This window comes from Neomonachus schauinslandi, chromosome 6, assembly GCF_002201575.2.
Source record: "Neomonachus schauinslandi chromosome 6, ASM220157v2, whole genome shotgun sequence".
NCBI lineage: Eukaryota > Metazoa > Chordata > Mammalia > Carnivora > Phocidae > Neomonachus > Neomonachus schauinslandi.
In genome coordinates, this window is record NC_058408.1 from 154,521,387 (window position 1) to 154,548,411 (window position 27,025).

General features: G+C 54.0%; 3 protein-coding genes across 4 annotated transcripts in view; 2 read left to right on the plus strand and 1 right to left on the minus strand.

The window, feature by feature from the left end:
- The window catches only part of PAOX (polyamine oxidase), a 21,348-nt gene extending 15,246 nt beyond the window's left edge, over positions 1 to 6,102 (plus strand). The window contains exons 5-7 of one of the 2 annotated variants that reach the window (XM_044916639.1): positions 2,864 to 2,976; positions 3,338 to 3,495; positions 5,668 to 6,102. In XM_044916639.1, coding sequence (XP_044772574.1) covers positions 2,864 to 2,976; positions 3,338 to 3,495; positions 5,668 to 5,811 — 415 coding nt within the window. In that variant the 3' untranslated portion in view covers positions 5,812 to 6,102. The remainder of the gene's footprint in view (positions 1 to 2,863; positions 2,977 to 3,337; positions 3,496 to 5,667) is intronic. The other variant, XM_044916638.1, reaches the window with a different exon arrangement.
- A 2,599-nt stretch (positions 6,103 to 8,701) lies between these two features.
- On the plus strand, positions 8,702 to 24,342 carry MTG1 (mitochondrial ribosome associated GTPase 1). The gene is made up of 11 exons (XM_021697278.1): positions 8,702 to 8,870; positions 9,943 to 10,007; positions 12,911 to 13,015; positions 15,495 to 15,575; positions 16,084 to 16,140; positions 16,520 to 16,610; positions 18,055 to 18,116; positions 18,603 to 18,699; positions 18,997 to 19,078; positions 23,165 to 23,277; positions 23,631 to 24,342. The coding sequence occupies exons 1-11, from the start codon at positions 8,759 to 8,761 to the stop codon at positions 23,762 to 23,764; spliced, it is 999 nt and encodes a 332-aa protein (XP_021552953.1). The 5' UTR covers positions 8,702 to 8,758; the 3' UTR covers positions 23,765 to 24,342.
- Positions 24,343 to 26,787: 2,445 nt separating this feature from the next.
- The window catches only part of SPRN (shadow of prion protein), an 827-nt gene continuing 589 nt past the window's right edge, over positions 26,788 to 27,025 (minus strand). The window contains exon 2 of the mRNA XM_044916640.1: positions 26,788 to 27,025. This exon is cut by the window's right edge and continues 24 nt beyond it. Within this exon, the coding sequence (XP_044772575.1) occupies positions 26,788 to 27,025 (238 nt within the window).

Below are 27,025 nucleotides of genomic sequence, written 5' to 3' on the forward strand. Positions count from 1 at the left end.
TTTTTTTTTTTTTTTTTTTTTTTTTTAAAGATTTTATTTATTTATTTATGAGAGACAGAGAGAAACAGAGGGAGAAGCAGGCTCCCAAGGAGCGGGAAGCCCGACGCGGGACTCGATCCCAGGACCCCGGGATCATGACCTGAGCCGAAGGCAGACGCTTAACCATCTGAGCCACCCAGGCGCCCGCACCCCCATTTTTTATTGCACCTCATGAATAGCCTTTTTGATTTCGACTTGGTTAGATTTTAGTTCTTTTATTTCTCCAGAAAGGGTTTCTCTAATAACTTCCATGCTTTTTTCAAGCCCAGCTAGTGTCTTTTAAGTGATGATTCTGAATTCTAGATCCGACATCATACTAATGTCTGTATTGAGTAGGTCCCTGGCAGTCGGTACTACCTCTTGTTCTTTTTGTTGAGGTGATTTTTTCCATCTTGTCATTTTGTCCAGAGGAGAATAGGTGAATGAGAGAACAAAATGCTAACAGGGTAACAATGTTCTCAGAAAATATACTCTAAACAAATCAGAAAAGACCTGAAGCCAGGGAAAAGAAAGGGAAAGAAAGAAAGAAAAAAAGAAAAAGATAAAAACAAACAAAAACAGAACAAAACAAAAAAACCCCCCAGAATATGATCAAATATGATCAGGCTGGTGCATAGATCAGTGCCACACACTAGATTTTGGGTGTATTTTGGTCTGTTAGAAGAAAGTGCCTCCCAAAATTTTAAAGAAAGAAAAACTTATATATGTACAAAAATAAGGGTTGATATGATGAAGGATGGAATATGACTGTAAAGATGAAAATTATAAAAAATTTTATAAGGGGCGCCTCGGTGGCTCAGGCGTTAAGCATCTGCCTTCGGCTCAGGTCGTGATCCCAGGGTCCTGATCGAGCCCCACGTCGGGCTCCCTGCTCCGCGGGGAAGCCTCCTTCTCCCTCTCCTACTCCCCCTGCTTGTGTTCCCTCTCTCACTATGTCTCTCTCTGTCAAATAAATAAATAAAATCTTTAAAAAAAATTTATAAAAGGAATTGATAAGAAGTTGTTTGAAAAAAGAAAGAAGAGGATTCAAAAAAAAAGGAGAGAATGTGATCAGGCAGGAGAGTAGAACAAAACCATACACTAGAGATATAGGGTACATTTTGATCTGTTAGAAGAAACTATCTCAAAATTTTAAAGAGAGAACAACTTATATATATATGCCAAAAATAAGGGTAACTACTATGAAGGGATAGAATATGACTCTAAAAATGAAAAATAAAAAATTTTTTTAAAAAAGGGATTGGTAAGATGTTGGTTGAAAAAGGGAAAAAGAATAATTAAAAATAAAAAGGTAAAAAAAAAATCAACTTTGAAAGACTACAGAATCACGGTAAAAAAGCCATGGATTCTATGTGCAGTATTCCCCTAGCGCTGGAGTTCTGCCGTTCTCATTGATCGGTAAACTTGGTCTTGGCTGGCTGTTCTCGCTGATCTTCTGGGGGAGGGGCCTGTTGCCGTGGTTCCCAAATGTCTTTGCCAGAGGCGGAATTGCCCCGCCCTTGCCCTGTCCGGGCTAAGTCATCTGCTCGGGTTTGCTCTCGGGAGCTTTTGTTCCCTGCAAGCTCTCTATACAGCTTTGGAGGCGGAGAGTGAAAATGGCGGCCTCCCAATCTCCGCCCCGGAGGAGCCGAGAACTCGGGGCCTCGCTCCTCAGTGAACCCCCAGAGAAAAGCCGTCAGTCACTCCCGTCTCCCCGGTCTCCGGCCGCACTCCGTGCTCACCCGGCCTGTGACCGCGCGTTTCTATCTCTGGCACCCGACCCCGGGTGGAGTCTCCAAACCCAGCAGATCCCTGCGGCGCACTCCCGCGCGGCTCCTCCCGGGGGAGGAAGGTGAGTCTCCCCGGATCTGCCGCTTGTTGGGTCCCTGCTGGAGGAGCAGGGGCCCGACTGTGCCGCGGATCACGGTTTATGGCCACCCCGAGCTGAGAGCCTGCGCCTGGGCTCCGCCTCTGCAGCCGGCTTCCCTGCTCCGTTACCTGGGAGCTCTGCCACACTCAGGCACCCCCGGTCTTTCTGTGACCCGTGGGTCCTGAGACCACACTGTCCCGGAGGGTTCCACCCCCCGCTTAGCCACCAGGGTGACGTCCCTCAGCGGAGCAGACTTTTAAAAGTTCCGATTTTGTGCTCCGGGGCTCTATCACTTGCCAGAAGCGGCCGACGGAGGCCCCTCCCCCGCCGTCTGTCCTCCCGAATATCGCCTCGGATTCACTTCTCCGCACGTCCTACCTTCCAGAAAGTGGTCGCTTTTCTGTTCAGAGAGTTGCTGCTGTTCTTTTCTTCGATCTCCTGTCGAGTTTGTAGGTGTTCAGAATGGTTTGATCCCCATCCAGCTGAATTCCTGAGACCAGACGAAATCCAGGTCTCCTACTCCGCCATCTTGCTCCGCCCCCCGCCCTTATCTCATTTTGTCACACATAATGTTGGAGACGTGTACTCAAGAGTCAAGATTTAATACAGTTAATAACTTCTACTGCTTGCTCCAGGACATTCTCAAGTGAATTTGGCATTTTATTTATTTATTTTTTTTACGGTGTGTGTGTCGGGGTAGAACACTGCGTCTGCTGGTGCAGTTTGTGTCCTGGTCCTGATTCTGTGAAGGGACAGCCGTTCACACACTGTGGGCCTTGCACTCCTGTGTGTATGTTGGCAGAGTAGAAACAGCAAGCACTGTCTCAGCTTTAAGAAAAGAGTTGTGACCTCACAGATCCCTGGGGGCTGGCGCCCCAGGGCAGGGTTATGGGTCACACTTGCAGTCTGGGTGCTGTAGGTGCTGTGCACAGTTGACCCGGCTGCAAGTCGTCTCAGGGTGTGTCTCCCACACAGGTCTGTCCACGTCCTCTGCGGGTTCATCGCTGGGCTGGAGTCTGAGTTTATGGAGACGCTCTCTGATGAGGAAGTGCTCCTGTCTCTGACCCAAGTGCTTCGCAGGGTGACAGGTACGGAGTGTGTGTGGCCGGGCACCACGGGGGCTCCTTGTTGGCGATCTCTGGACAGGAACCCAGCTTGGCGCTATAACCCTCCGGGGACAGTCCTTCCTGATATTAGTGGGGTCACTCAGAGTTCTCATCTCTGAGGAACTGAAATAGCTTTGCAAACACTTTCCACTTCTTTTTTCTGTTTCTGGGTGAACTGAGTTAAGCAAAGCGGTGAGACAGGGAGAGCCTCTGATGGATACACTCACGGTGAGGTTTTCTTTCTGGGTGGTTTCCTTTGTTTTAAACTGTAGGGTCTTAAAGGGAAGCTGGACTGGGGCCAGGGGGGCAGAGGTACCACACTGACGCACGTCTCTGGGTGCAGGAAATGCCAGGCTCCCTGCGCCCAGGAGCGTGCTGCGGTCCTGCTGGTACAGCGCCCCGTACACCAGGGGCTCCTACAGCTACGTGGCTGTGGGCAGCACTGGGGACGACATCGACCTGCTGGCGCAGCCCCTGCCCGAGGAGGGCGCGAAGGCGCAGGTGAGGCGGGCACAGGTGGGGCTGGGACCCCTGAGGCTGGGTCCCTGTGCTTTTTGAAATTAGGGATCGTGAAACATGTATTATTTTACCAGAATTTTACATGTACTTAGCCTAAAAAGCATCAGAAAATTCTACAGTGCTGGTAGCAAAATAACAAAGTAACAAAATAACAAAATACAGCAGGCTGCTGGAGGGCGCCCAACATCCCCTTCCCAAACCCCTTCCCAGACGGTCAGAGCCGAGTCTCAGCTCCAGATTTACCACATCTCTAAATAACACGCTTATGCTGCCACTTTTTACAAAACACTCAGTCGTGGAAAGCTTCGGATGTGTGCACAAGCCGGCCGGACCTTTGGGCCCCCACCTGCGGCTTCGGCGCTGTGTCGTGGTGGCCGCGGCCCATCCCCCCACCTCTCCACTGTGTGATTATGACATCATTTCACTGCAGACACCTCGGAATGGGTCTCTAAAGATAAAGGATGCCCTCTAAAAATGTGTAACTATAGCAAAGTTATCCCAGTTAAAAATTATGATAATTCCTCCATATTATCCAAAACTCAGGGTTCAGTTTCCCCAGTGCCCTATAAGCTCTTTACAGTTTGCTTGTTCCATAATGTTGCTCCTTGAATTTTCAGTTTTAGGCATCCCTGATTGACTCTCCCTATGGCAGATAAGGTTTTAGCTCTCTTGCACTCCTCTGTCCACCCAGCACTTAGCTCTGCCCCGGCCTCCCCATGTGTGATGTGGCACTTTTGTTAAGACCACTATTCAGTGTGTCCATCATCTGGTTTGCTCCAGGCCCTGTCCACATGTGGCCTGTAAGCACACTGTGGTTCCTTTCCTGCCTGTTTGTAGATGTGAGTGTGTGTCTGTGAGTCTGTGGGTGGGTGTGTGGAGTGGAGTGTGTGCAAGTGAGTGTGACTGAGTGCGTGAGTGAGGGAGTGTGCAGGGAGGGCTCTGTTTTCCGTGCACTTCTTTGCCTGGACTCTGCTAATTCTTTCCATCATCTCTCGCTTCCTTCTCACACCCCAGCGTCAGCTTCAGCTCCTGATGCCCAGCCCCCGCCTGGCCGGCACCCCTTGCCCCGCCTGCCCCATGCACTTACTTTTGGAGCGTTTATTCTAGTAGCTTCCTGACGAGGTGGTGCAGGGGAGGTAAATTTTTAGAGAAAGTTAAGTTTGCATGTGTGGAATTGTCCTTTTTCTATCTTAGACTTCAGGTGTTCCAGTCCTGTCACTACGTAACAAACCACCTGAAAACCCACTCGTGGAAACAACCACTTTATTATGCTCACAGGTTCTGTAGGTGGGCGCAAGGGACTGTCTGTTTCTGCCCATGATGTCTGGGGTCTCAGTGGGGAAGACTTGGCCTGTGCCAGGGTCACTCAGGGCTGGGGTGGGGGTCATCTGAGGCTGCTCGTCCTGCACGGCTGCCCTGGGCTGGGACACTGGCGGGAGCACCTGCCGTGGCCTCTGTGTGGCTCAGGCTTCCTCACAGCATGGCTGCTGCTGCCACGTGGCGGCCCAGCTAGGATGTCAGAAAGTGCTGATCTGCCATACTCCACTCCACAGCAGGCACAAGCCTGCCCAGATTCAAGGGCAGGACGCAGATCCTACCTCTCTATGGGAGGTGTCTCCAAGAACTGGTGGTCCTGGAAGAGCTGCACGTGGGGTGTAGATCCTAGTTTGAGAGGCACGTCCCTCAGCGTTCTGAAGACATTCTTCAGTGCTGCTCTTGGGAAGTCCAAAGCCATTCAGCTTCCTTCCTTTCTTACCTCTTAGGAAGCTTGGAATTATCTCAGCTCTCTGTTCTTTTTTCTCCTCCTCCTCCTTCTTTTGTGGGATTTTGTTGTTTGGATGGGGGACTGGTCCTCAAATTTTTTTTTATCTTTTTCCCTCCTAATTTCCATCTCTTTGGGTTTTCACTTTGTGTTTTGGGTGACGTTCTTAACATTGCATCCCAAACTGTCTGTCGAGTTTTCCATTTTGCATTCGCTTTTGATTGCAGGAGTGCTTGCTGTCTGCGTACCTGCTCAGGCTTCCTGGCCGTCTCAGGGCTCAGTGGGATTAGTGAGCAATAAAGCCACACATCTGCCATCAGCTCTGCAGCCACAGTGAGAGGCGTGTGGCTGCCGCCTGATCCCTGGCACCTAACCCTAGCTTTTCTTTGCAGCTCCAGATACTGTTTGCAGGGGAAGCCACACATCGGACATTTTACTCCACCACGCACGGGGCTCTGCTGTCTGGCTGGAGGGAGGCCGACCGGCTCATCGCTCTGCAGGACCCCCAGGCGCAGCTGCCGGGGCCCTGGCTCTGAGCCCTGCTCCTCCCATTCTGAGCCCAGCACTGCCCCACCAGTGCTGGGGGGGTGGGGGGGGTGGGGAGGGTGACATCATCCTTTCCTCTGACAGTGTCTGGCCTGGCTTGAGATTTGGGGATGTTAATGACAGCCTGCCTTTTTTGGTGACTGGGGGCAGCTCTGATTTTTCATGTCACTGAGTCTGGCCAGGGCCCAGCTTGAGCTGAGTGCGAGGTCTTCTTGGAGAAATGAGACACGGGACAACACCACTGCTGCTGAGGGCATGCACATAAAGTTGTTAAAGCCTCCCTGCCTCCTCGTTCTTGTACCTCAGGCCTGCGGCACCTGTCACTTCTGTCTTCGCCAGGCTCCAGGCCTGGGCCATTGTGGGGCCAGGTGCCCCCTCCCCTGAGTTCCCTGGACTTTGGATGCTGTGGTTGCCCCTTGTCACTGGCACCTTCAGGCATTCCTGAGCTCTCATTGCGGGTCTCAGGACCGCACCGACAGATGCTTTAGCGGATACCCACTGTACGTTGGGCTGGGGGAGGGCCAGAGAGTGCGGACACATGAGTACACAGGGGCACCCCATCCTGACCTGGGGCCAGAGGTTTTCTAAAGGAAGGGAATAAAAAATGAGGCCTCAAGAGTGCAGAGGGGTGGGGTAGATGGGGTGTCAGGGTGAGTGGGGAGCATGTCGGTGCAGCGGGCAGTGTTGGGGTGAGTGTGTTGGGTTGCCCTGGGTGCTCTGCTCAGCTGACCCCATCTTACCTTGCTGCATCCTCAACGCATCCCAGAGAATGGGTCAAAGGGCTGATTTTTCACAGTTGAGGAAGGGACAAAATGCCTAGAGGTCAGGGTCAGTAACTGCTCAGTCTCAAGGCTGCCACCGCAGAGCTTGGGCTTCTTCCCAGCACAGGCCCTGAGGGGAGGCTGGTGCTGCTGGTGGGTGGCACTTCAGAAGAAGGTGCAGGAGCTGCAGAGGCTGGGACTCCGTGCTGCAGGCTGTGGGGCTCCTGGCCCTGCACCCACCTTGAAGCCAGTGGCTCCCGCCTCTCCCGTACCTCAGGCTGCAGTCTGTGACCTGCTCTGGAGGGGCGGGGAGGACCCTGGCTGCAGGGGTGAGCGTGTGTTTGGTGGAAGGGCCTTGGGGCCAGGCCTGTCTGGCTCTTCTCCAACCCCAAGTGGTGCCCAACATGCCCTCGGCCCCAGCATACCCTGCATGGGCCCTTCTCTTCCTTCCTCTCCTGGGTCAGATGGGCCCCTCCAACAGGTCTTCCCTGCCTCCGCCCCAGAGTTCTGTATGTGTGTCCACTGCTCCGTGTCCCTCCAGTGGTTTTGTATGGGACACCTGCCAGTCAGCTGTGAGAAATCCAGAATTCAACAGGGTTTTGTTTTAGAGATTGCCACTTCTCTCAGTGATCTGTGTTGTTGACATACAAGGTTTCTTCAAGCTGCGTGCTTGGGGAGACATTTCTTGTATCCCAAGTGACAAAGGCGAGCAGGACACGTGCTGCCATCTTGGTGGGAGGGCCCCTCATTGAGGAGGAGCCAGGGGCTGGGTCCTCATCTGGTGTCTGACTCATCCCACCTGGGAGCGCTTACCTCCCAGGGGCCCTGGAATGCTTAGTGCTGACAACTGGGGGGTTTGAGACCATCACAGTAGTGACATTTTTGTGTTTGGAATTTTAGCAGCTTGTTTCAAAAATTCCGTTAGAGGAATACTCCTGTACTCAATGTGCACTGAGTAGTTGCTTGGACTCAGAGTTAAAGCTACATTTACACAGAGTACGGGGACAGTGGGAATTCCGGCTCAGTGTATTAATAGGATTAGTGTAGCAGAACTGCAGTCAATGTTTCCAAAGGCTTTGTTTAAAACCTGGAGTATTTGAAAAAGAAAAGGGGGATATTACATATATAGGCTACATTTAAAGTATTTGAAAATTTTAACCAATTTGTAGGGGTGCCTGGGTGGCTCAGTCATTAAGAGTCTGCCTTCAGCTCAGGTCATGATTTCAGGGTCCTGGGATCGAGCCCCGCATCTGGCTCCCTGATCCGCGGGAAGCCTGCTTCTCCCTCTCCCACTCCCCCTACTTGTGTTCCCTCTCTCCTGTCTCTCTCTCTGTCAGATAAATAAATAAAATCTCTAAAAAAAAAAACCCATAAAGTATTTAAAAAAAAAAATTTTTTTAAGATTTTATTTATTCGAGAGAGAGAATGAGAGAGAGAGAGCACACGAGAGGGGGGAGGGTCAGAGGGAGAAGCAGGCTCCCCGTGGAGCAGGGAGCCCGATGCGGGACTCGATCCCGGGACTCCAGGATCATGACCTGAGCCGAAGGCAGTCGCTTAACCCACTGAGCCACCCAGGTGCCCTATTTTTATTTTTTTTTAAGATTTTATTTATTTGAGAGAGAGAGCACACGAGAGGGGGGAGGGTCAGAGGGAGAAGCAGGCTCCTCGCCGAGCAGGGAGCCCGATGCGGGACTCGCTCCCGGGACTCCAGGATCATGACCTGAGCGGAAGGCAGTCGCTTAACCCACTGAGCCACCCAGGCGCCCCAAGTATTTGAAAATTTTAACCAATTTGTAAAAAGGGGTCAAACATTGGCAGAGGACTGCTGAGTTATGTTACACTTATACTCAGAATACACTTAAGAAAGAACTAGAAATTTTTAAATTTCTATTAATTTCTTAAAAAAAGAAATACCGTATAAACTTAGGACCCCCACGAAGTCCCGGAAGCGCACAGGTCCGAAGTCGGCTCGTAGCCCCGCCCCGGGCTCCGCCCCCGGGCCCCCGCCCCCGCCCCCAGGCTCCATGCGTCGCCGAAGGCAGCGTAGCGCGCATGCGCGAGGCGCCCGGCGGTATCCTGGAGCGCCGGAACCTCACGTTCCGGTAGTGGACCCGGCGGAGAGGTCCGTTGCCGGGGCGGTCCCTCCGCGCCGCGCTGCGCTCGCCGACACGGCGCCATGAGGCTGGCCTCGCGCGCGCTCTGCGGCGCCGCCGGGGCCGGCTGGCGAGAGAGCTTCCCCCTGGGCGGTCGCGACGTGGCGCGCTGGTTCCCGGGACACATGGCCAAGGGTGAGGTGGGGGCGGGAGGGGCCGGGGTCCGCCCGCCGGCTGCGGCCGTCTCTGTATGCCCGTGTGTGCGCCCCCGGAGTCCCCCACCCCCACGGCGTCCCCGGTGTCCCCTCCCGGCGCCACCCCCACCCGCCGGCGTCCCCAGCACCCCTTCGCTCGTCAGGTTGACCGCGCGTGGGGCGGGCGGCAGAGGTGTCCTGGGGTGGTCCTGAGACCCGGCAAGTCCCCTCTGCCACTTTATTTCCCGAAGCCTCCGTTTCCACATCTGTTTCTACAAAGAACTACTTTCCTGAATATTATGTTGAGGACTAAATGAAATGGAGGGAAGTACTTTCCAAGCTGTGTTGTCATTGCAGCACATTTAAAACGCAGAGGCATTGCTGTCTTCTGCCAGACCTCCCTGGGAGATCCTTACTGTTCCTAACAGCTTGTTGGGGAAGACCTCTGGGAGCCGCACAGCCCTCAGTGCGGCGATCGCCGCTCCAGCTCCGGCTCCCTTCGCGCGCTCTGGTTCACCGGGTGCACGGTGACCGAGTGCGGCGCACGTCGGTGTCCCGAGGGCTGGTGCAGTGGCAGCGTGCGCACGGGAGGTGGGAGATGTGAGAAGCTGGAGGATGCTCTCAATGCCCCCGTGTGGCTGTGTGAGGGGCGCTGAGCGGTGCACCGTTCCTGAGGAGTCTTGTAACTTTTGTTCTGTGTGTGGTTCCTGGGTAAGGGTGAGTGGCTGAAGTGGATACACAGGGTGGAGGGCCCGGTGAGTCGGGTAGTCCGAGTTGCCTGTTCTGTAGCTGAGACCAACACCTACAGAGGTTAAATACTCCACGGAGAGCCCTCCAAGGGGGTCGGACCCAGACATGCTGCTGCACCTCAGGCAGGGCCTCTTCTCTTTCTTGGAGACACCACTGTTGAATTTGAAAGAGGCACTCAGCAAACGGTCATCAGTTATGGTGACTTAGGACACTTCACTCAGATGTATTCTTTTTTAGGTCGTTTGTGGTGTGTCATTCGTGACAGTTTAAACCTATCACTCTTGAAAAGCCACAGACCCATTAGGCATCCTTCTGTTTTCCAGGGCTCAAGAAGATGCAGAGCAGCCTAAAGTTGGTGGACTGTATCATCGAGGTCCATGATGCCCGGATATCCTTTAGTGGTTGTGATACTGTGATTTATAATAAGAAATATATGTATATTTGGTCTTTGTCCCTGTTTCTGGCATAGAGCTCCTAAAACCCTGGGTATTTCTTAAGTGATGAGAGTGATAAAGGTGTCTGTTGATGAGGTGACTTTTGGAAACCCACTAAGTCACCTGGGTTTGAGGGCTGGCTGCCAGGTGAAACAGTCCTGCCATTGGAGATTGGAACCTGCACTTCCACCCCTGACCTTTGGGAGTGGCAATTGATTGCCAATGGCCAGTGATTTAGTAAATCAAGCCTATATAATGAAGCCTCAATAAAGACCTAAAAAGACAGGGTTTGGCGAACTTCTGGGTTGTCAGATGTGGATATGGAGGGAGAGTGACACATTATTTTTTAAAAAAGATTTTATTTATTTATTTACTTAGAATGGGGGGACGTGGCACACATGCAAATGCAGGACAGGGAGGGGCAGAGGGAAACAGAATCTCAAGCAGACTTTGCTCTGAGCGGTGGGCCCAGTGGGGGGCTTGATCTCACGACCTTTAGATCACGACCTGAGCTGAAATCAAGAGTTGGATGCTTAACTGACTGAGCCACCCGGGCGCCCTGAGAGTGGCACATTTAGGGCATGGAGGCTCTGTGCTCCATCCCACATACATTGCCTTATATGTTTCTTCTATCTGGCTATTCCAGAGTCGTATCATTTTCTAATAAGCCAGTAATCTAGTAAGTAAAATTTTCTCTGAGTTTTGTGAAGCCACTCTGACAAACTAATTGAATCCAAGGAGGGGGTCATGGGAACCTCCCATCTATAACTAGTGGGTCGGAAGCAAAGGTGATGGCCTGGACTTGTGATTGGCACCTTAATGGCGGGGGGCATCTTGTGGGACTGAGCCCTTAGCCTGTGGGATCTGACTCTTTCTCCATGTAGATAGTGTTAGAATTGAGTTATAGGATATCCAGGTGGTGTCACAGAATTGCTTAGTGTTGTGGGCTCTCTCGCTCCCGACTCTTTTGGAATTGGGTGGCATCCTAGTGGTAAGGGGAGGCCATCATTCCTGAATCGGGCAATGCTCAAGCAGTGGGAGGCATTCCTGGCTGCTACCTGGTCTCCGTGCCCCTCCTGTGTCTGGCCTCTGCTCTGGTCTAGTTTGCTGCCACAGAGGGTGGTACCCTCACCTCTCAGTTATTGGCACTTGAAGCAGTGGTTCTCAGCCCTCATTGCACATTAGAGTTTCTCCAGGAGGGTTTAAAAAATCCTGGTCTGGGGCGCCTGGGTGGCTCAGTTGGTTGAGCAACTGCCTTCGGCTCAGGTCATGATCCTGGAGTCCCGGGATCGAGCCCCGCATCGGGCTCCCTGCTCGGCGGGGAGTCTGCTTCTCCCTCTGACCCTCCCCCCTCTCATGCCCTCTCTCTCTCTCAAATAAATAAATAAAATCTTTAAAAAAAAGAAAAGAAAAAAAATCCTGGTCTGGGCCCCTCTCCGGACCAGTTAATCAGCATCTCTGGTGTGGGGTCCAGGCCTTGTGCTGTTTGACGCTCCCCATTGGTACATAGGGTAGCGTCTTTGTCTCTGACCTCTGCCTGGCACACCCAGACCTTCCAGTCCAGTCCAGCAATGGGTTCTCTCGGTGGGGTTATGCAAGCTTGATTGAAATGTGCTGGCCAACAGGGTTTTCCTCTGTGCCTGAGGCGTGAATTTGCAAGATCTGGTGATCTTGTTCACTGATGAATATACTTTCAGACCTTGTTTCTGTTGTTTTTGAGCTATGTTTGGGTTCTCTTTATGTGATGAAGGTGTTGGTTTGAGAGTTGTTACCAGCTCAAGGATGTCAGATGAGGGACCATTTTCACTATTTCAAAGACTCTGGAACTTTTGTAATAAAGTGTCAAGTTTATTTACTGTAGGCTAAATATGTCAATTTATAGGATATCCCATGCTGGTCAGAAGTGTTTGCTGGCAGTCATATGTTTGATTATCAAAAATGATAAATCTGTAATTGTTACTCACTGCACAGTGAGTGGACATCTGTCCTTTTGGTTTCTAGACCTCTGCCTTTTTCTCCAGGACCTGGCAAGGAACGCTGGGCTGGGTTAGGGGCCCTGGGAGGGAGTCTGAGGCTTTTGGTATTCTGAATTACACAGGATTGGTTAACCCTTGAGGGAAGAGTGAGATTTATGGAAAGTCCTTTTGTGTGGGGTGAGGGCATAGCCCTTAACTGGTGTCTAGACCCAGGGTGTGCTGGAGGCCTCGGGAATTTCACACCTGGACTCAGTAGGAGCTGAGTGTTCAGAAGATAAATATATAGGCCTCTCTTCCTGCCTGTGTTAGGGTCCCATGAGGTGGGACCTATCCTGATTCCCCGAGGGTCCCTGGCTGAGGGCGAGGAGGCAGAACCTTCAAGGATGGTTTCCATGGGGACCCTCATCCCTTTGGCGGTAACCAGAGGGGGGCAGTGGTTTGAGAGAGACTGATTAGGACTTTACGGGATGTGCTGTTTTGGAGTGATCAGATCATTCATTTTGTTATGTACCTTGGCAGCTAAACAAACAACCAGTTACAAAACCTTCCACTGAGCTTTGTGTTTTGTTTTCGCCACCATCATTCCTGTTGGGGAAGGCATGTGAGACCCACTGCCCTGCGTGTCTGCAGTGGGAACGCAGCAGCGACTAGGCGTCCTTTTCCCCAGCCGGGAGGGCAGGACGGGGGGTTGGTCTCATCCTTCTTGGAGCGTGAGGCTGGGCTGGCTGGCAGGTACTTGCACTGAGACTGGGTTTCCTCCTCTGCTCAGTTCCTTCTAAAGATTTCCTTCTGAAGATGGTGTCAGTCTGTGTAACAAGATGGACAAGATAAATTAATGGGCTGGTAAAGCACTGAGGGAGTTTTTGCCTTAATTTTGCCACATTCCACTTTCAGGCCGCAATACTCTGTTTCAGGAAACTCTTGGGCTTAAGCCTCACATGCTGGTCCTCAACAAAATGGACTTGGCGGATCTGAAAGAGCAGCAGGTGAAGGTGCCCGTCCCAGATGCCGTCACCCTTAGGGTTCCTGTGTCTGGGATTGCAAACAAACACGGTGTTGATTCACCCAGGCAGTCTTGCTTTGGCAAACAACCGTTTGTTTGCAGAGGTATTCCTATATGATTTCTCAAAATGACATGCCTCCCTCTAATTTATAATGATTAGTTTATGGTCCAAAGGACCAAGATGTGCCTCTCTCATGGGACATGGCCGGGCTGTGTGGCTGGAGCCGGATGCCTCACTGTGTGGCCTCTGGCCCGTTTGGCTGGGAACACTGAAGTGGGGCTCTGGCTGCAGTGCCGATGTTCACAGTTTATTTCATTGTGATGACTTGCGTTTTGGTAGCTGTGTGAGGCCGGTGGCCACAGGCGCAGGCCACAGGTACTGACCTGGCTGCATTTACCCCAGGCACCCACACCGGCCGGCCAGTCCTGCACACCCAGTGATGTGGAAACTAGAAGGGTGGGGGGCCCAAGGAACTTCTTCAAAGCAGGCAGGGTTGGGGGACGCGAGTGACCAAGTGACCCAGTGCAGGTTTCCCCATGTGTCGCCGAAGTTCGAGAAACACGGAGGTCTGGACGTGCTGTTTTCAGGCGCTCCCCTCTGTTCTTCCCGCGAAAAGGGCGGGCGCTGGAGCCTGTGCAGCCCATTGTGAGGCTGTTAGTGCAGTTTTCTCTTCGTTTCCAGAATGTAGTTTAGGTTTCCTTTCTTGTTTTTAAAAAGCTTTATATTCAGGGGCGCCTGGGTGGCTCAGTCGGTTAAGCGACTGCCTTCGGCTCAGGTCATGATCCTGGAGTCCCGGGATCGGGTCCCGCATCGGGCTCCCTGCTCGGCGGGGAGTCTGCTTCTCCCTCTGACCCTCCTCCCTCTCATGCTCTCTGTCTCTCATTCTCTCTCTCAAATAAGTAAAATCTTAAAAAAAAAAAAAAAAGCTTTATATTCTTTCCTTCTTTTCTCTTTTCTTCCCTTTCCTTTCCTTTAAGATTTTATTTATTTATCTGAGAGAGATCACAAGCAGGGTTGGGGGAGGAGGGGCAGAGGGAGAAGCAGGCTCCTGATGCCTCGGCTGGATCCCAGGAGCCAGGGATCCGCTTGTTTGAAGGCAAACGCTTCACTGACTGAGCCACCCAGGGGCCCCTATTTTATTTATTTTAGAGAGAGAGAGAGAGCGCTCGGGGAAGTGGGGAGGGGCAGAGGGAGAGGGAGAAGCAGACTTTATGCTGAACATGGAGCCCGTTCAATCTTAGTTGATTGTGGTATGTTTGAATTACTTAAGCCCCATCCACAAGCCTCTGTGTTAAGGTTTCCAGGGAAACATCAAACACTGAAGCCACCGGAGTTCTTTTGAGAATCCAAGCAGAAGCGACCCCTGAGCCAGGTGCAGGCACCTGTTGTCATTTGAGTCCTCCTGCTGTGCAGATCGGGCAGCTCAGGTCCTCCAGGAACTAGGTGCTCATGGGTCTCAGTGCATGTGCAGATGTAGTAATTTATCACAAGCTTTGCTTTTATTGGTTGAGATCTGAGTCTTAATCAGTGATTGCTTCTGCCCTTAAATGCTAATTTTTGTAGAGTGCTGGGCACTAAGATGACCTGCCATAGGGACTCAGCAGTGTCTCCCCCGGCTGGGAGCTGTTCTCAGGTGCTTCTGTGGCAGAGGTCCTGGAGAGGAGTGGAGAAGCCCCCAGCAGTGGCTCCTCATGTCTACCTCTGAGTGCTGGGTCGGAACATCCACTGTGAATTTATACACCTATGTCTTTGTTGTGGCCTGTGTCTTAATCTGCATCATCTAACGAATAACTAAAATACATAAGTAAAACTAAATTAGTGAATGACTTTTTGTTCATTTAGGCATCAACCATATTTTTAGGTCAGTAGTTGATCAAACAATATCCTACTGGTTTTAAAAAACAGGATTCCTACACTGTATTCGTTTAGTGTTAAGACCAGTAAATTCATACTAGCCTTAGTTTACTTTTGGGCTTTTAAAACATTACACATATTTTGTAATTGGATTGGGTTCAAGCCTCAGTTTACAGGGGAGCTAGGCAGAATACTCTGGTGTAACAAGATCACTAGTGGAGACCAGAACTGCTTGATGCTGGAAGCGGCTCCTTGTACATGAAGGGGCCTGAGTCCTGAGAGGCAGGTGGTGCTGTGCTGAGCCTTCTTCCCCGCCGGAGCCCCGAGTACATGGGCCCCTGGCCGGGGCACTTCCCTCCTGCCCTCACAGGGGGGGCCAGGCGCTCCTGCGCTCTGCCCGAGGCCCGCGGTTCTTCAGCACCTGCTCCGCCTGCCCCCCCGCGGCCTGGCTCTTCCCAGGCCCTGCTGCGGTGGCTCTGAGCCAGGGAACACGCCTGGCCCTGTGGCGGGGGTGAGGTTGGGGTTCTAAGCTCAGATTCTTGGATTTTAGCATATCATGCCACCCATATTTGCATTTAGTATATAAAATGGAAATACTCTCTTTCAGAAAATTATACAACACTTAGAAGGAGAAGGCCTAAAAAATGTTGTTTTCACCAACTGTGTAAGGGATGAGAATATCAAGCAGGTAGGTGTCCCTCTGTTTCGCACTCTAGTGCTTTTGCTTAAATACCCTCAAGAAATCCCACAGATCATCTCTTGCTCTCACAAGAAGCAGAGTTTCGGAGACAGTCCGTGGGCTTGCGGGGGTCCTGGTCGAGAGTGGGTGGGCTCGGACAGCTTGTGACTGCGGAGTGCAGTGCCAGGCTGTCGTGTGCACTCGGGGCCGTGGCTGGGATGAGCTTCTGGAGGTCTGGGGCCGCGTTTTCTGCAGTTGTACGTTAGGATTATTTCACTGGCTGATCCGCAGCTTGGCAGGAGGTGGCTGCAGTCAGAGCTGTCACCCCCTGGGGGGCTGACCTGCTCACTGCTGGTGGAGGGACAGGACATGGCACAGATCACTGCCCCCCCCTTGGGGCCCCAGCACATTCTAAATCCTGATGTGGACAGTCCTGGTTCCCCGATGCTGGACCCGGGAGTATACCGCCTCCAGAAGCCCAGGAAGAAGCCATTTCTGTGTGCTTTGTCCTTTGCAGATCATCCCAATGGTCAGAGGACTGGTTGAGAGCAGTTACCGCTATCATCGAGGAGAGGTTGGTTGTGGAGCCCAGTGCGGGCCGTGGGCTGGTCCCTCCTGAGGAGCCCGGGCTCAGCGGCTAAGCAGCGGTCAAGCAGTCCCCATGCTGGGCCGTGACTGAGCTGCAGAACTCCTTGGGGTTCTCTCTGTGCTGCTACAGGTGCCTGGGAGGGGGCTGCTGCCCCCGCCCGTGGAGCTGCCCTGTGTGCTCTTGTTCTCGCCACAGGAAGGGTGGGGTGGCCTCCACAGTGACCTTCCTTCCCCTGAACACAGACCTGGGCTTGGGGGGCCCTAGCATGGGCCAGATGAGGCCGTGGGCGGGGCTGTGGGCAGGGCTCTGGGTGGTCTGGGTGGTCTGGGTGGACCCCTGACTCCCTGCTCTTGTGCCTGGGCAGAGCCTGGAGTACTGTGCCATGGTGATCGGGATCCCCAATGTGGGCAAGTCCTCACTCATCAACGCGCTCAGGAGACAGCACCTCAGGAAAGGTACCGCCTTTCATGCTGTGAAAAGAGAGGGACCACTCTTCCTCTGGTCCCGAGACAAAACTCCCATAGCCAGAGCCTCACGGCCCTCGGGGTGGTCTCTGCACCGAAAGGACCCAGTCAACTGTCTGATGTAAGGTTAAACGGTGATACAGAGTCATCCTGTTACACATTTTATACTGAATTTGTTTTCTCTCCTGAACATGAAATGTTGATGTTTAATATGTGGGTGACTTTTCTGCTCTTTGGTGGTTTTGTCTTCTCCCTCATTGAAGTCTCAGGGCCCCGCTGCATAGATGAGACCTGATGTCAGGTGGGAGGCATTTGGTGAGGCGGCCCCCCCACCGCCCGGCTGGAAAACTGCATCCCCCCCGGCTCGAGAATGGCCTCCGGGAGCTGCCTGAGCACCTCCTTGATTGTGCTCACCCTGTCTTGGAGTCTCGAAGACGTGCCCACTCTACTCACTCGCTGTGCTTTACCCTTTGTTCCATTAAGTATTTTCAAGTTTCGCACCAGGTCCCCGTTGGCTTTGTTTTCCACACCAGCGATGTATGGTCTGTTAACAAACCCGCTTCCAGTGCACAGACCCCCAGACTGAACTAGCCCAGCCATTATTTTGCAGATGGTGTTTTTGGTGCTCATTGCAGACTTGCCAAATCATCTGTTTTTTAAAATTTATTTTTCTTTAATTATGGCTTTAAAAAAAATTGTGGCTTTAAAAAAATTGTGGCATTAAGTATATTCAGTGCTGTGTATCCATCAGACTATTTCTAGACTTTTCCATTGTCTCCAATTGGAAGTCTTTAAACAAACACTAACCAGTGCTGGGCACCACTAATCTGCTTTCTGTCTGGACCTCACATGAGTGCAGTCACAGAGTGTCCGTCCTTTCGTGTTGGACTTGTTTCACTGAGCGTAATGTCCTTAGGGTCCATTCATGCTGTGGCTGCGTCCAGATTTCCTTCTTTGCAAGGCTGAATAATACCCTGTTGGGTCTCTGTACCACGTTTTGCTTTTCCATGCATCACTGGCAGACACGTGTATCTCTTTACTCTTGCGTTGACTCGGCCCCTTGGACAGGAACTCAGCTCACAGGCCTGTCACGGGCAGTGCTGTGGGGGCCGACTCGCAGGGTGCAGGGTCAGTGTCGGGGGCATGGGGTCAAGTCCTGGAGGCAGAAGCTGGGGTGCTGAAGGAAGAGCTCTGTGGGGACCTTCACGGTCAGGCGCTTGCCTGCCGGTCCCTTGGCAGGTCTTGGAGCACCTTTCCAGGCACTGGGAGGCAAGTTTTAGTAAAAGAGTCACTGCTGTGAGCTGGTTTGGAGCTGAACTGAACACAAGCTCGTGTGGGCCTTCGTAGGTTTCCATGTGTCTCATTTCTTATCCTATAGCTCGTATGCCAGGCTTTGTGTGTTGACTGCATTCGACAGCCCCTTTTCATCCTGCAGGAAAAGCTACCAGAGTGGGCGGTGAGCCTGGGATCACCAGAGCTGTGATGTCCAGAATTCAGGTAGGGTCCTTGGCTGCTGGGTCTAGAGTTCCACGCACACACGCCTGGTGCTTCCTGAGGGCTGTGGGGTGGGCTGCCTGCCTTCTCCTCCACTCTGTTCCCACTGAGTGCTTGCCACGTGCCGGGCACCACAGCGCCCTTACATCAGACCTCTGGGAGGGCGTGCTCTCACCCCTGTTTTATGGATGAGGGAACCGAGGCACCTGGCCAAGGTCACACAGTGGCCCGTTCTCCCAGGCTCAGCTCGGCCCATCCACACATGCCCTTTTTGCTCTGGGAGGAGAAACTGTTGCTCTGATTTATTCTCCAAACTCAATGGGAACTGATCCTGCGGGGAAGCCACGAGCTTCCTGAAAAGGACGAACCCATCGGAACAGGGCCCTGGGGCCTTCTCAGAGCCTTAGGAACCTAGCAGCCTGGCTCCAGGGGCCGCCCAGCAGAACGCCTGGAGGGAGCGGATGGCCTGACCGTCCTCTCTGTCCACAGGTGTGTGAGCGGCCACTGATGTTCCTGCTGGACACTCCCGGGGTGCTGGCCCCTCGGATCGAAAGTGTGGAGATGGGCCTGAAGCTGGCCCTGTGTGGTGAGTTGGAGCCCCCGCTTAGTGCCCCCTCCTGCTGCCGGGCCTGGCGGGTTGTGCCTACTTTTCTCGGCCCGGCTGTGGCAGACACCTCAGAGCGTGCTGAGCGAGCATGGCAGGCAGCCTGTCAGCCCTCGCTCCCAGTGACGTGGGCCACTGCTCTGACCCCGTGGACCCCCACGGCCTGGAGTGAGCCTGCCTTCTCCCAGCTTACAGCCGAGGCAGAGTGGTCAGGAGCAGCAGTGCCTCTGGTGAGCCGGGAGCTGGTCTCCACTGCTCACGCTGGCCTCCTGGTTCTAGGAACCGTGCTGGACCACCTGGTGGGGGAGGAGACCCTGGCCGACTACCTTCTCTACACCCTCAACAGGCACCAGCTCTTTGGGTGAGTGCAGGGTGGGGGGTGGGCGGGCTGTCCTCTCTCTCATCCTAGACAAACGTCATGTAGGAAAATAGCAGCATTAAGGTGTTATGGGACAAATTCTGCACATTATGTGCAGTGCACAGTTTGAAATGTTTGGCTCTTATACAGTCAAGAAAACCCCCCAATTTCTTGTGCTCTTCGGGGGTCACTCCTCTCTATCCCTTCCTTCTCCTATTTTACAAATGGTCCCCCAACCTGCATGCCACACCCTGGTGGCCATCTACCTTGTGTCCTGTCCTCGAACGTCCTAGGAATGGAGTCCCACGGCGTGCGCTCTCTTTTGTTGGGTTCCCTGCGCTCGACGTGATTGCTCTCAGATTCCTCCGTGTCGTGACGTGTGTCGTGACGCATGTCGTGACCCGTGTCGTGACCCATGTCGTGATGTGTCGTGGCCCGTGTTGCTCCTTCCTGGTGGCCGCTGCGTGGTGTTCTGTGGTATAGATTGACGCACCTGTTTGTTCTTGCCGGGGTGTTTCCTGGATGTCCCGTGTCGCGTTGAGGACCTCAGTCCCCCCAGATGTTCAGGTTTACTGATTTCTACCAAGAACCAGCTTTCGGTTTCATTGACTTTCTTTGTTGTTTTTCTTCTTTTAGTTCATTGATTACTGTCCGATCTAAAAAAACCCCAAATTTGTTGTCTTGCTGTTTGTTCTGTCCGTCCCTCGTTCTCTTTCCTCTTTCTCTGCATCTGCCTGCCTGTCTCCCTCCCTCTGTCCCTCTGTCTCTCTCTTTGGCATTTTTTGGATGATTGGATATTCTTATGCTATCCCTCTGTCCCCTCTGTCAGCTCGTCATCTGTAACTTCTGGAGGAGGTTGCCTTGGTGTTTGAGGAGCAGCTTTGAGTGACATCATAACGTGTCTGCAGTGCAACCTCCTTACGATGGCGCATCTCTGTTCTGCTCTGGATCTTTGGGCTTCTGTTGTTCTGTGTCTTACGTTGACGTGTTTTGTAAACCTGAGCTATAGTGTTTTGTTTATACAGAGACTTCAAGTGTAAGAAGTAAAGAGTAGCTGTGTACCCATTGCTTGGTGGTTCATGGGCACTGCTCGTGGCTGCTGCTCGTAGGTCCAGGTTCCACATGGCGTCCCCCAAAGATGTCTTTCAGATTTTGGTTGTTCAAAGATGTCTTTTTTTTTTTTTTTATTCATGAAAGTCAGAGAGAGAGAGAGAGAGGCAGAGGCAGAGGGAGAGAAGCAGGCTCCCTGCCTAGCAGGGAGCCCGATGCGGGACTCGATCCCCGGATCCTGGGATCATGACCCGAGCCGAAGGCAGACGCTTAACCATCTGAGCCACCCAGGCGCCCCCAAAGATGTCTTTATTTCACATTCGTTTTGGAATGATATTTGCGCTTTGCGTGAAAGGGTAGCTGGACAGCTGTTTTCAGGACTGGAAAGAGGTTGTCCCATCCTGTTCTCACCCCTCTTGTTTCTGATGAGTAATCAGTCATGTTTGCCTTCGTTCCTCCAGCTGCTTTTAAGATTTTCTCGTCGTTCTTTTGAGCAATTTATGACAATGGGCCCTGTATGGCTTTCTTCATGTTTCTTGAGCTTATAGTTTGTTGAGTTCTTAGATCTGTGGCTTTGTAGCTTTTATCAGATTTTCAACCATGATTTCTTTTTTTTTTAATGAATTTTATTTTATTATGTCAGTCACCATACATTACATCATTAGTTTTTGACGCAGTGATCCACGATTCACTGTTTGTGCATAACACCCAGTGCTCCATGCAGAATGTGCCCTCCTCAATACCCACCACCAGGCTAACCCATCCTCCCACCCCCCTCCCCTCTAGAACCCTCAGTTTGTTTTTCAGAGTCCATCGTCTCTCATGGTTCATCCCCCCCTCCGATTTCCCCCCCTTCATTCTTCCCCTCCCGCTATCTTCTTCTTCTTTTTTTTTTCTTAACATATATTGCATTATTTGTTTCAGAGGTACAGATCTGTGATTCAACAGTCTTGCACAATTCACAGCACTCACCATAGCACATACCCTCCCCAGTGTCTATCACCCAGTCACCCCATCCCTCCCACCCCCACCACTCCAGCAACCCTCAGTTTGTTTCCTGAGATTAAGAATTCCTCATATCAGTGAGGTCATATGATACATGTCTTTCTCTGACTGACTTATTTCGCTCAGCATAACACCCTCCAGTTCCATCCATGTTGTTGCAAATGGCAAGATCTCATTCCTTTTGATGGCTGCATAATATTCCATTGTGTATATATACCACCTCTTCTTTATCCACTCATCTGTCAGTGGACATCTTGGCTCTTTCCACAGTTTGGCTATTGTGGACATTGCTGCTATGAACATCGGGGTGCATGCACCCCTTTGGATCCCTACATTTGTATCTTTGTCAACATGATTTCTTCCTTCAGTTTCTGCCTTCTCCCGTCCTTAGGACTTGTTGCCCATGTGTTGGCCACGCGCCTGCAGCCCTGCGTGTCTGACCTGCTGCTCACGCCCACCAGTGTGTGTCTCTAGCGTGTGTCACATCTTCTGTGTTTCTACTTCAGTTTGTAACCACGTGGACTATGGTTACAATAACTGGTCTAACATCTCTGCTAACCCTAACATCTGGGGCGGTTTTACTAACTGATTTTCTCCTCATGGTGAGTCTGTTTCCCCACTGTCCATGCTTGATAATGTTTGCTTGGCTGCTGCGCATTTTGAGTTTTGTCTCTTTGGATGATGGGCATCTTTAGGTTCCTGCACAAATCCTTGAGCTTTGCTTGGGATGATTGTCTGGAAACAGTTCCTTCCAGACCTGTGGGTCTGGAGCTGTTGCCCCAAGTGGGGCGGTGCCCTCCCCTGCCCTGTGTACCATCCACCTGCTCCTGGCTCTGTGTGAGCGCTGGGCACGGTCCCTCTGCCCTGCTCGGGGTCTCTCCTGGCCTCTGGCTTTGGAGAATTTCCTTTCTCACATGCACTGAGCCCTCCTCTGCTAAATATAGAGGTTGGCCGATTTCTAGAATTCTCTCTCTGGGCAGCTCTCGCCTCTGGTTCGGCTGGTGATGTCTCTGCTCCAGCAACCTCCTGGGCTCTGTGGGGTCAGGAGGTGCCGTGCGGGGCAGTGGCAGTGGTCCCCGTTTACATTCTTCATGGCTTGATGTCTGGTGCCTTGGACACCGTTCTTTTGTGTGTTTTTGGTTGTTTCAGGGGAGGTAAATTCAGTTGCTGTTATTCTGTTTTGCATGGAAGTAGAATTTCAAATTTACTTTTTTGCATCATTTGTGTGGGAGTCTGGGCATCTGCGGTCCTGCAGCATTTCTAGAGAATGTTTTTAGAGAGTTTCTAGAGTCCCCGAGGGCGGCAGCTCTCGGCTGTGTTGGTGGGAGTGCTCTTCTGGGGACAGCTCTCAAGGTCGCCAGGACAGAGGGCCTCGTGGGGCTGCCGCCCTCAGAAGTTTGACTTAGGACCTGCATTCACAGCGTTCAGACGCCCTCTGAGACGGGCACTCCGATGCCCACATGGGGGCTGAGTCCATGTCTTAACTTTCCCCATGGCTGAGCCCTGCCCTCCACTGTGGACCGTGAGGCAAATGCACCGTTTCCTCTGCCATTAGGCGGTCCAGGGTGGAGTTTCCCGGCTCCCGGGGTTCGGGGAGGTGCTTGTCTGTGGACGAGGTTTGTCTCCTTCAGCCCTTCAGGGTCAGACATGCCCGGCCCTGTGCTGGCCTTTCTCATCAGGCCCAGAGCCAGAGTCGTATGGGACAGGGAGTTCACGGGAGCCACCGGGCAGTTCTCAGCAGTGGTGGGTGCTCAGTGTGCTGGTCCGAGGGCTGCAAAAACGCCAAGCACACCTCATTCCTTCTCCACTGGAGAGAGTGCTGGTGCTCCTGGTGCCCCTGACCTCGTGCGGCTGCCCAGAGGCCCTAAGTGTCTCCAGTGGCTTGCCGTGCTGACCGAGGGCTCCAGGCCCCGGGCCTGCTCAGGAACGGGGTGGATGCTGCAGCGACGGGGTGGATGCTGCAGCGACCGGACTCCAGTGGGGTCCGTGGTCCTGGCCGTGGCTCCCCCTCCCTGACCGTTGGTCTGCGTGTAGGTATGTGCAGCACTACGGCCTGGCCGCAGCCTGTGATGACATAGCCGGGGTGCTGAAGCAGGTGGCTGTGAGGCTGGGGAAGACGCAGAAGGTGAAGGTGCTCACAGGCACAGGTGAGACGTGGAGGCCTCGGCCCCGGGCTGGGCTTGGAGAACCAGCCTGTGGGCGGGCTGCAGCTGGCTGGGGAGGACATTGCGGGCACATGTGGCTTTTCTGGAAACGGAGGTGCTGCAGAGGAGGGGGCTCAGGGCGGCCCTGCCTCGCGCTGGGTACACCCTGTGTCCCACCCCTCTGAAGCCTCCTGAGGTCAGGCGCCACTGCCCAGACTCTGTGGTTTTTCTTGGTGCCCAAGCTCCACAGGTACCCACCGTCAGTCCCTGAGGACGGGCAGGGAGGGGTGCCTCTGAATCCTGGGTCTGCCCTGCACAGAGGTGCCTTCCTCCCCAGACTGTCTTGTCTCCCCCAGGGGATGTGAACGTCATCCAGCCCAACTACCCCGCGGCAGCCCGAGACTTCCTCCGCACCTTCCGCAGCGGGCTGCTCGGCCCAGTGATGCTGGACAGGGATGTCCTGCAGAGACCCCCCTTGGCAGACCCCTGAACCAGTCCAGCTGGCAGGGGCCTCACTCCCGCCTGGCCCTTGGCACCAGAGATCGGGACATCCCAAGCCCTCACAGCCAAGAATTTGACCCTGGGACTCCCTTTCCCAGAATCTCCATGCTGGTCACTGTACAGTACTCAGGTCTCGTCTCTAGGAAGGAGCCGGTACCTGCTGCCCCTCCGGGCCTGGCCAGCTGCCAGTTACAGGGCACGGTGCCCGGAGTCTGGACATCGGGGCTGCTGACACCTCTGAGCTGTCCCTGTGTGCCTCACACACGCTGAGTATCTCTTAAGGAGAAGCTGATGTTTTCTTAGGAGGTGAGAGGACAGTCTGTAATTTAAACATTTTAAAAGCCTGTCTCTGCTGGTGGCTCATCTGTTATGCACCAGTAGCAGCTTGGGCCCACGTGTTAAGGCCCCTCTCGGCAAGAAAAATTGGGATATGAGCCACTTAGCAAGGGTTCTTGTGTTAGGTCCTTGATAGTGTCCTGGGTCCTGCAATAAAGACAATTCTATTTGCCAGCATAGTGTTTATTTCACGACACGACTAAAATGTGCACACATGATGGACAGGAGGGTCCAGAGAGCCGTGGCAGAACCCAAGGATTGTCTGTCCCCAGCTGCGTACAGGCTGCGAGGGTCACTGGTGTGGTCAGTGGGGACTCCAGAGCCTCCCACTGCCTCCGAGCACCTTCTAGCTAACAGGACAGTGGGACTCTTCCCCGGGGAACTTGACCTAGCAGGCTGCGTTCCAGCAAAGGGCAGAGGAAGGAAAGGGGGTGGGGGTGGACCTGGTCAGCTGCTTCGCCTCTTTTGTGTCCAGTGGGGGCCTGGCCTTCCTGGAAACACCTGAGTTTCCGCAGGGCACCTCCCCTCCTGAAGGTGCCCACACCCGGAGCACACACACTGACCTCTCCTGAGATTACCCGTCCTGGGCACTCTCTGCTTCCTGCTGGCCCTGACCAGTAGAGTGGGAAGAACTCAAGCGTGTGTTGGTGCCAAAGGCCAGACACACTCCCGGAATCAGGTTGGTGTGTGAAATAAACTCTTGACTTGAGAATGCTGTTTCTGCCCCACCCACCACGTGGTGCCGTGCGGCCTGTGAGGGTGCCGGAGAAGCTGGCCCACACCCCGGCCCCTCCGGTAGACCCGAGTCCCTGTGCAGACTCTCCTGCCTGCAAGTGCGGTGGCAGAATGGCCACACTGCCCACGAGGCCACAGCCTGCTGGTCTTTGGTCTGGAACAGAGGGAGGGGCACTGGGCTTGCTGTACCCCGAGTCTGCCGGCACTGTGAGTACAGGTAGATGCAGGGAGCTGTGTCCTGCAGCTCTGGGTCCTGGTCTTTGGAGAGAGATGCTTGGTCCAGGGTTCTGCTGGTAGCTTGGAGACCCTCACCCTAACCAGACCTGGGTGTCAGCTGTGGGAGAGCAGAGGTCGCAGGTCCTCCCGGCCCCCTCCGCCCCCGGGAGGTGCTGGTGTCCATCAGCTGAGTCCAAAGGCCCCATGGTCTGGGGGCTGGGGGTGGGTGTGAGGGCATATTCTGGAAGGCAGCCCAGCAGCAGGTGAGGCTTTCAGTGAGCACCGAAGGAGGGAGAGATCCAGAGGATCCAGGCCTGGGACATGGTCCTGCTGTGGGATGTGGGGTGGAGGATGTGGTAAGGAGCCAAGGCCCCCAGGGCTGAGCTCACGGACTGTGACCCAGGCCCGAGGCTCGAGGGAAATGGGCCTCTGGGTGCCTGACGAGCAAAGGGCTGGCTTTCTGCAGAGGGTGCTTGGGTGCCAGAGGCAAACCCTTGCAAGGCCCGCCTGGCATTTCCTTAGAGGCCTCTCTGGGGGTCTCTCCTGTCCCCAGACCGGCCTCAGATGCTCAGACAGCTGTTGGAGGGGGCTCAGCTTCCCGGCTTCTTTTGCTGAGCCCAATACTCTCACATCTGTCTGTGTTTGCTGGGTGCTGGGCCGGCCCCCGGCCGCTGCTGCCCGCCTCCAGGGACCTGCCTTGTGGCCGTGTTGGTTGCTGGTTCTGACTTGAGATCTGGCCTGCGCATTCACACCATTCACACCTTGCCCTCTCCTTCGGGCAGGGGCGGGGGGGGGGGAAGGCGCCAACTACAGATCTGCTTGAAGCAAAAGCAGGCTGTCCCTGGGGAGGGCTGTTATGGGGAGTGGCCATGCCATCCCTGAGGACCAGCGAGCACTGATTCCAGAATGTGAACCTAAACCTCAAAGGAAATGAAAAGCTCTTGAAATTTAAACAATGTGGTTTCCCCCCAAAATAGGTCCCAAGGAGAGTGACTTGTTTCAAGTGGGAGCAAAGTGGCCGCAAGAGGCCCCTAGTCTTGAGGGTGCCCAGGGAGGGGGCGCGCCTCTGGGCCTGAGGGTGGGCTGGCAAGGCTGTGGGGCAGCTGTGGGGCAGGGGTGCTCTGGGCCCCGAAATCCCCAGACTGCCTCTTCTGGACAGGTGGTAGGCACAGCACAACCTGTGAGAGAAACCTCTCTTCTTCCCCAGAGCCACTGGTCCTTTGGTCCATTCTGGCTGCTTCTGTGGGGAGGGCCCCAGGGTCCTCAGGGCCCGTCTCTTTGCCTGGTGGTCAGCACTGTCCATACTCCTCAAGTGTCCGGGATGGGGTCAGGGGAGCCAGAATGGCTTGAACATCCTGGTTTGGCACATCTCTCTGGGCAGCTCGGGAGAGACGGTGGCTGCTGGCCAGGGTGGCAGCACAGGCACCTGCCTTTCTGGCTGGGGAGGACCCTGACCTCCAGGCGGTCGGTGGGGCATCCTGGAACTGATGGGCCCTGGTCCTCTGGTCGGGTGGGAAATGGGGAGGCTGGAGAGGGACTTGGGCAGGGCGGAGAACAGGACGCAGCCTCTGGGTGCGTGAGAGGTAGAACAGGCTCTCTGGGTCGGAGGCGGTGGGCAGCGGTGGGAAAGGGCGCTCGGCGGCTGGCGGTCTCAGGGGCCGGCCGGAGAGGCCTGCGGGGAGGGCGCCGGCGGGGGGCCAGATCTGGCCTCGAGCCCGGCCGGGCCTACGGCCGCAGCAGCCCCAGGGCGCCCAGAGCGCCGCCCAGCAGCAGGCAGAGGCACGGGCTGCTGGTGTGCCCCACGCCCGAAGTCCATGCCCGGTAGCTGTAGAAGCCTTGGCCCGTCCGGTTGCCGCCCGGTGCCGCGTCCTCGTCGTCCTCCAGGTCGCGCTCCCCGGGGCCCGTGGCCCTTCTCCAGCTGGAGCCCGCGGCCAGGCCCGCGGCCGCCCCGGCCGCCGCCCCG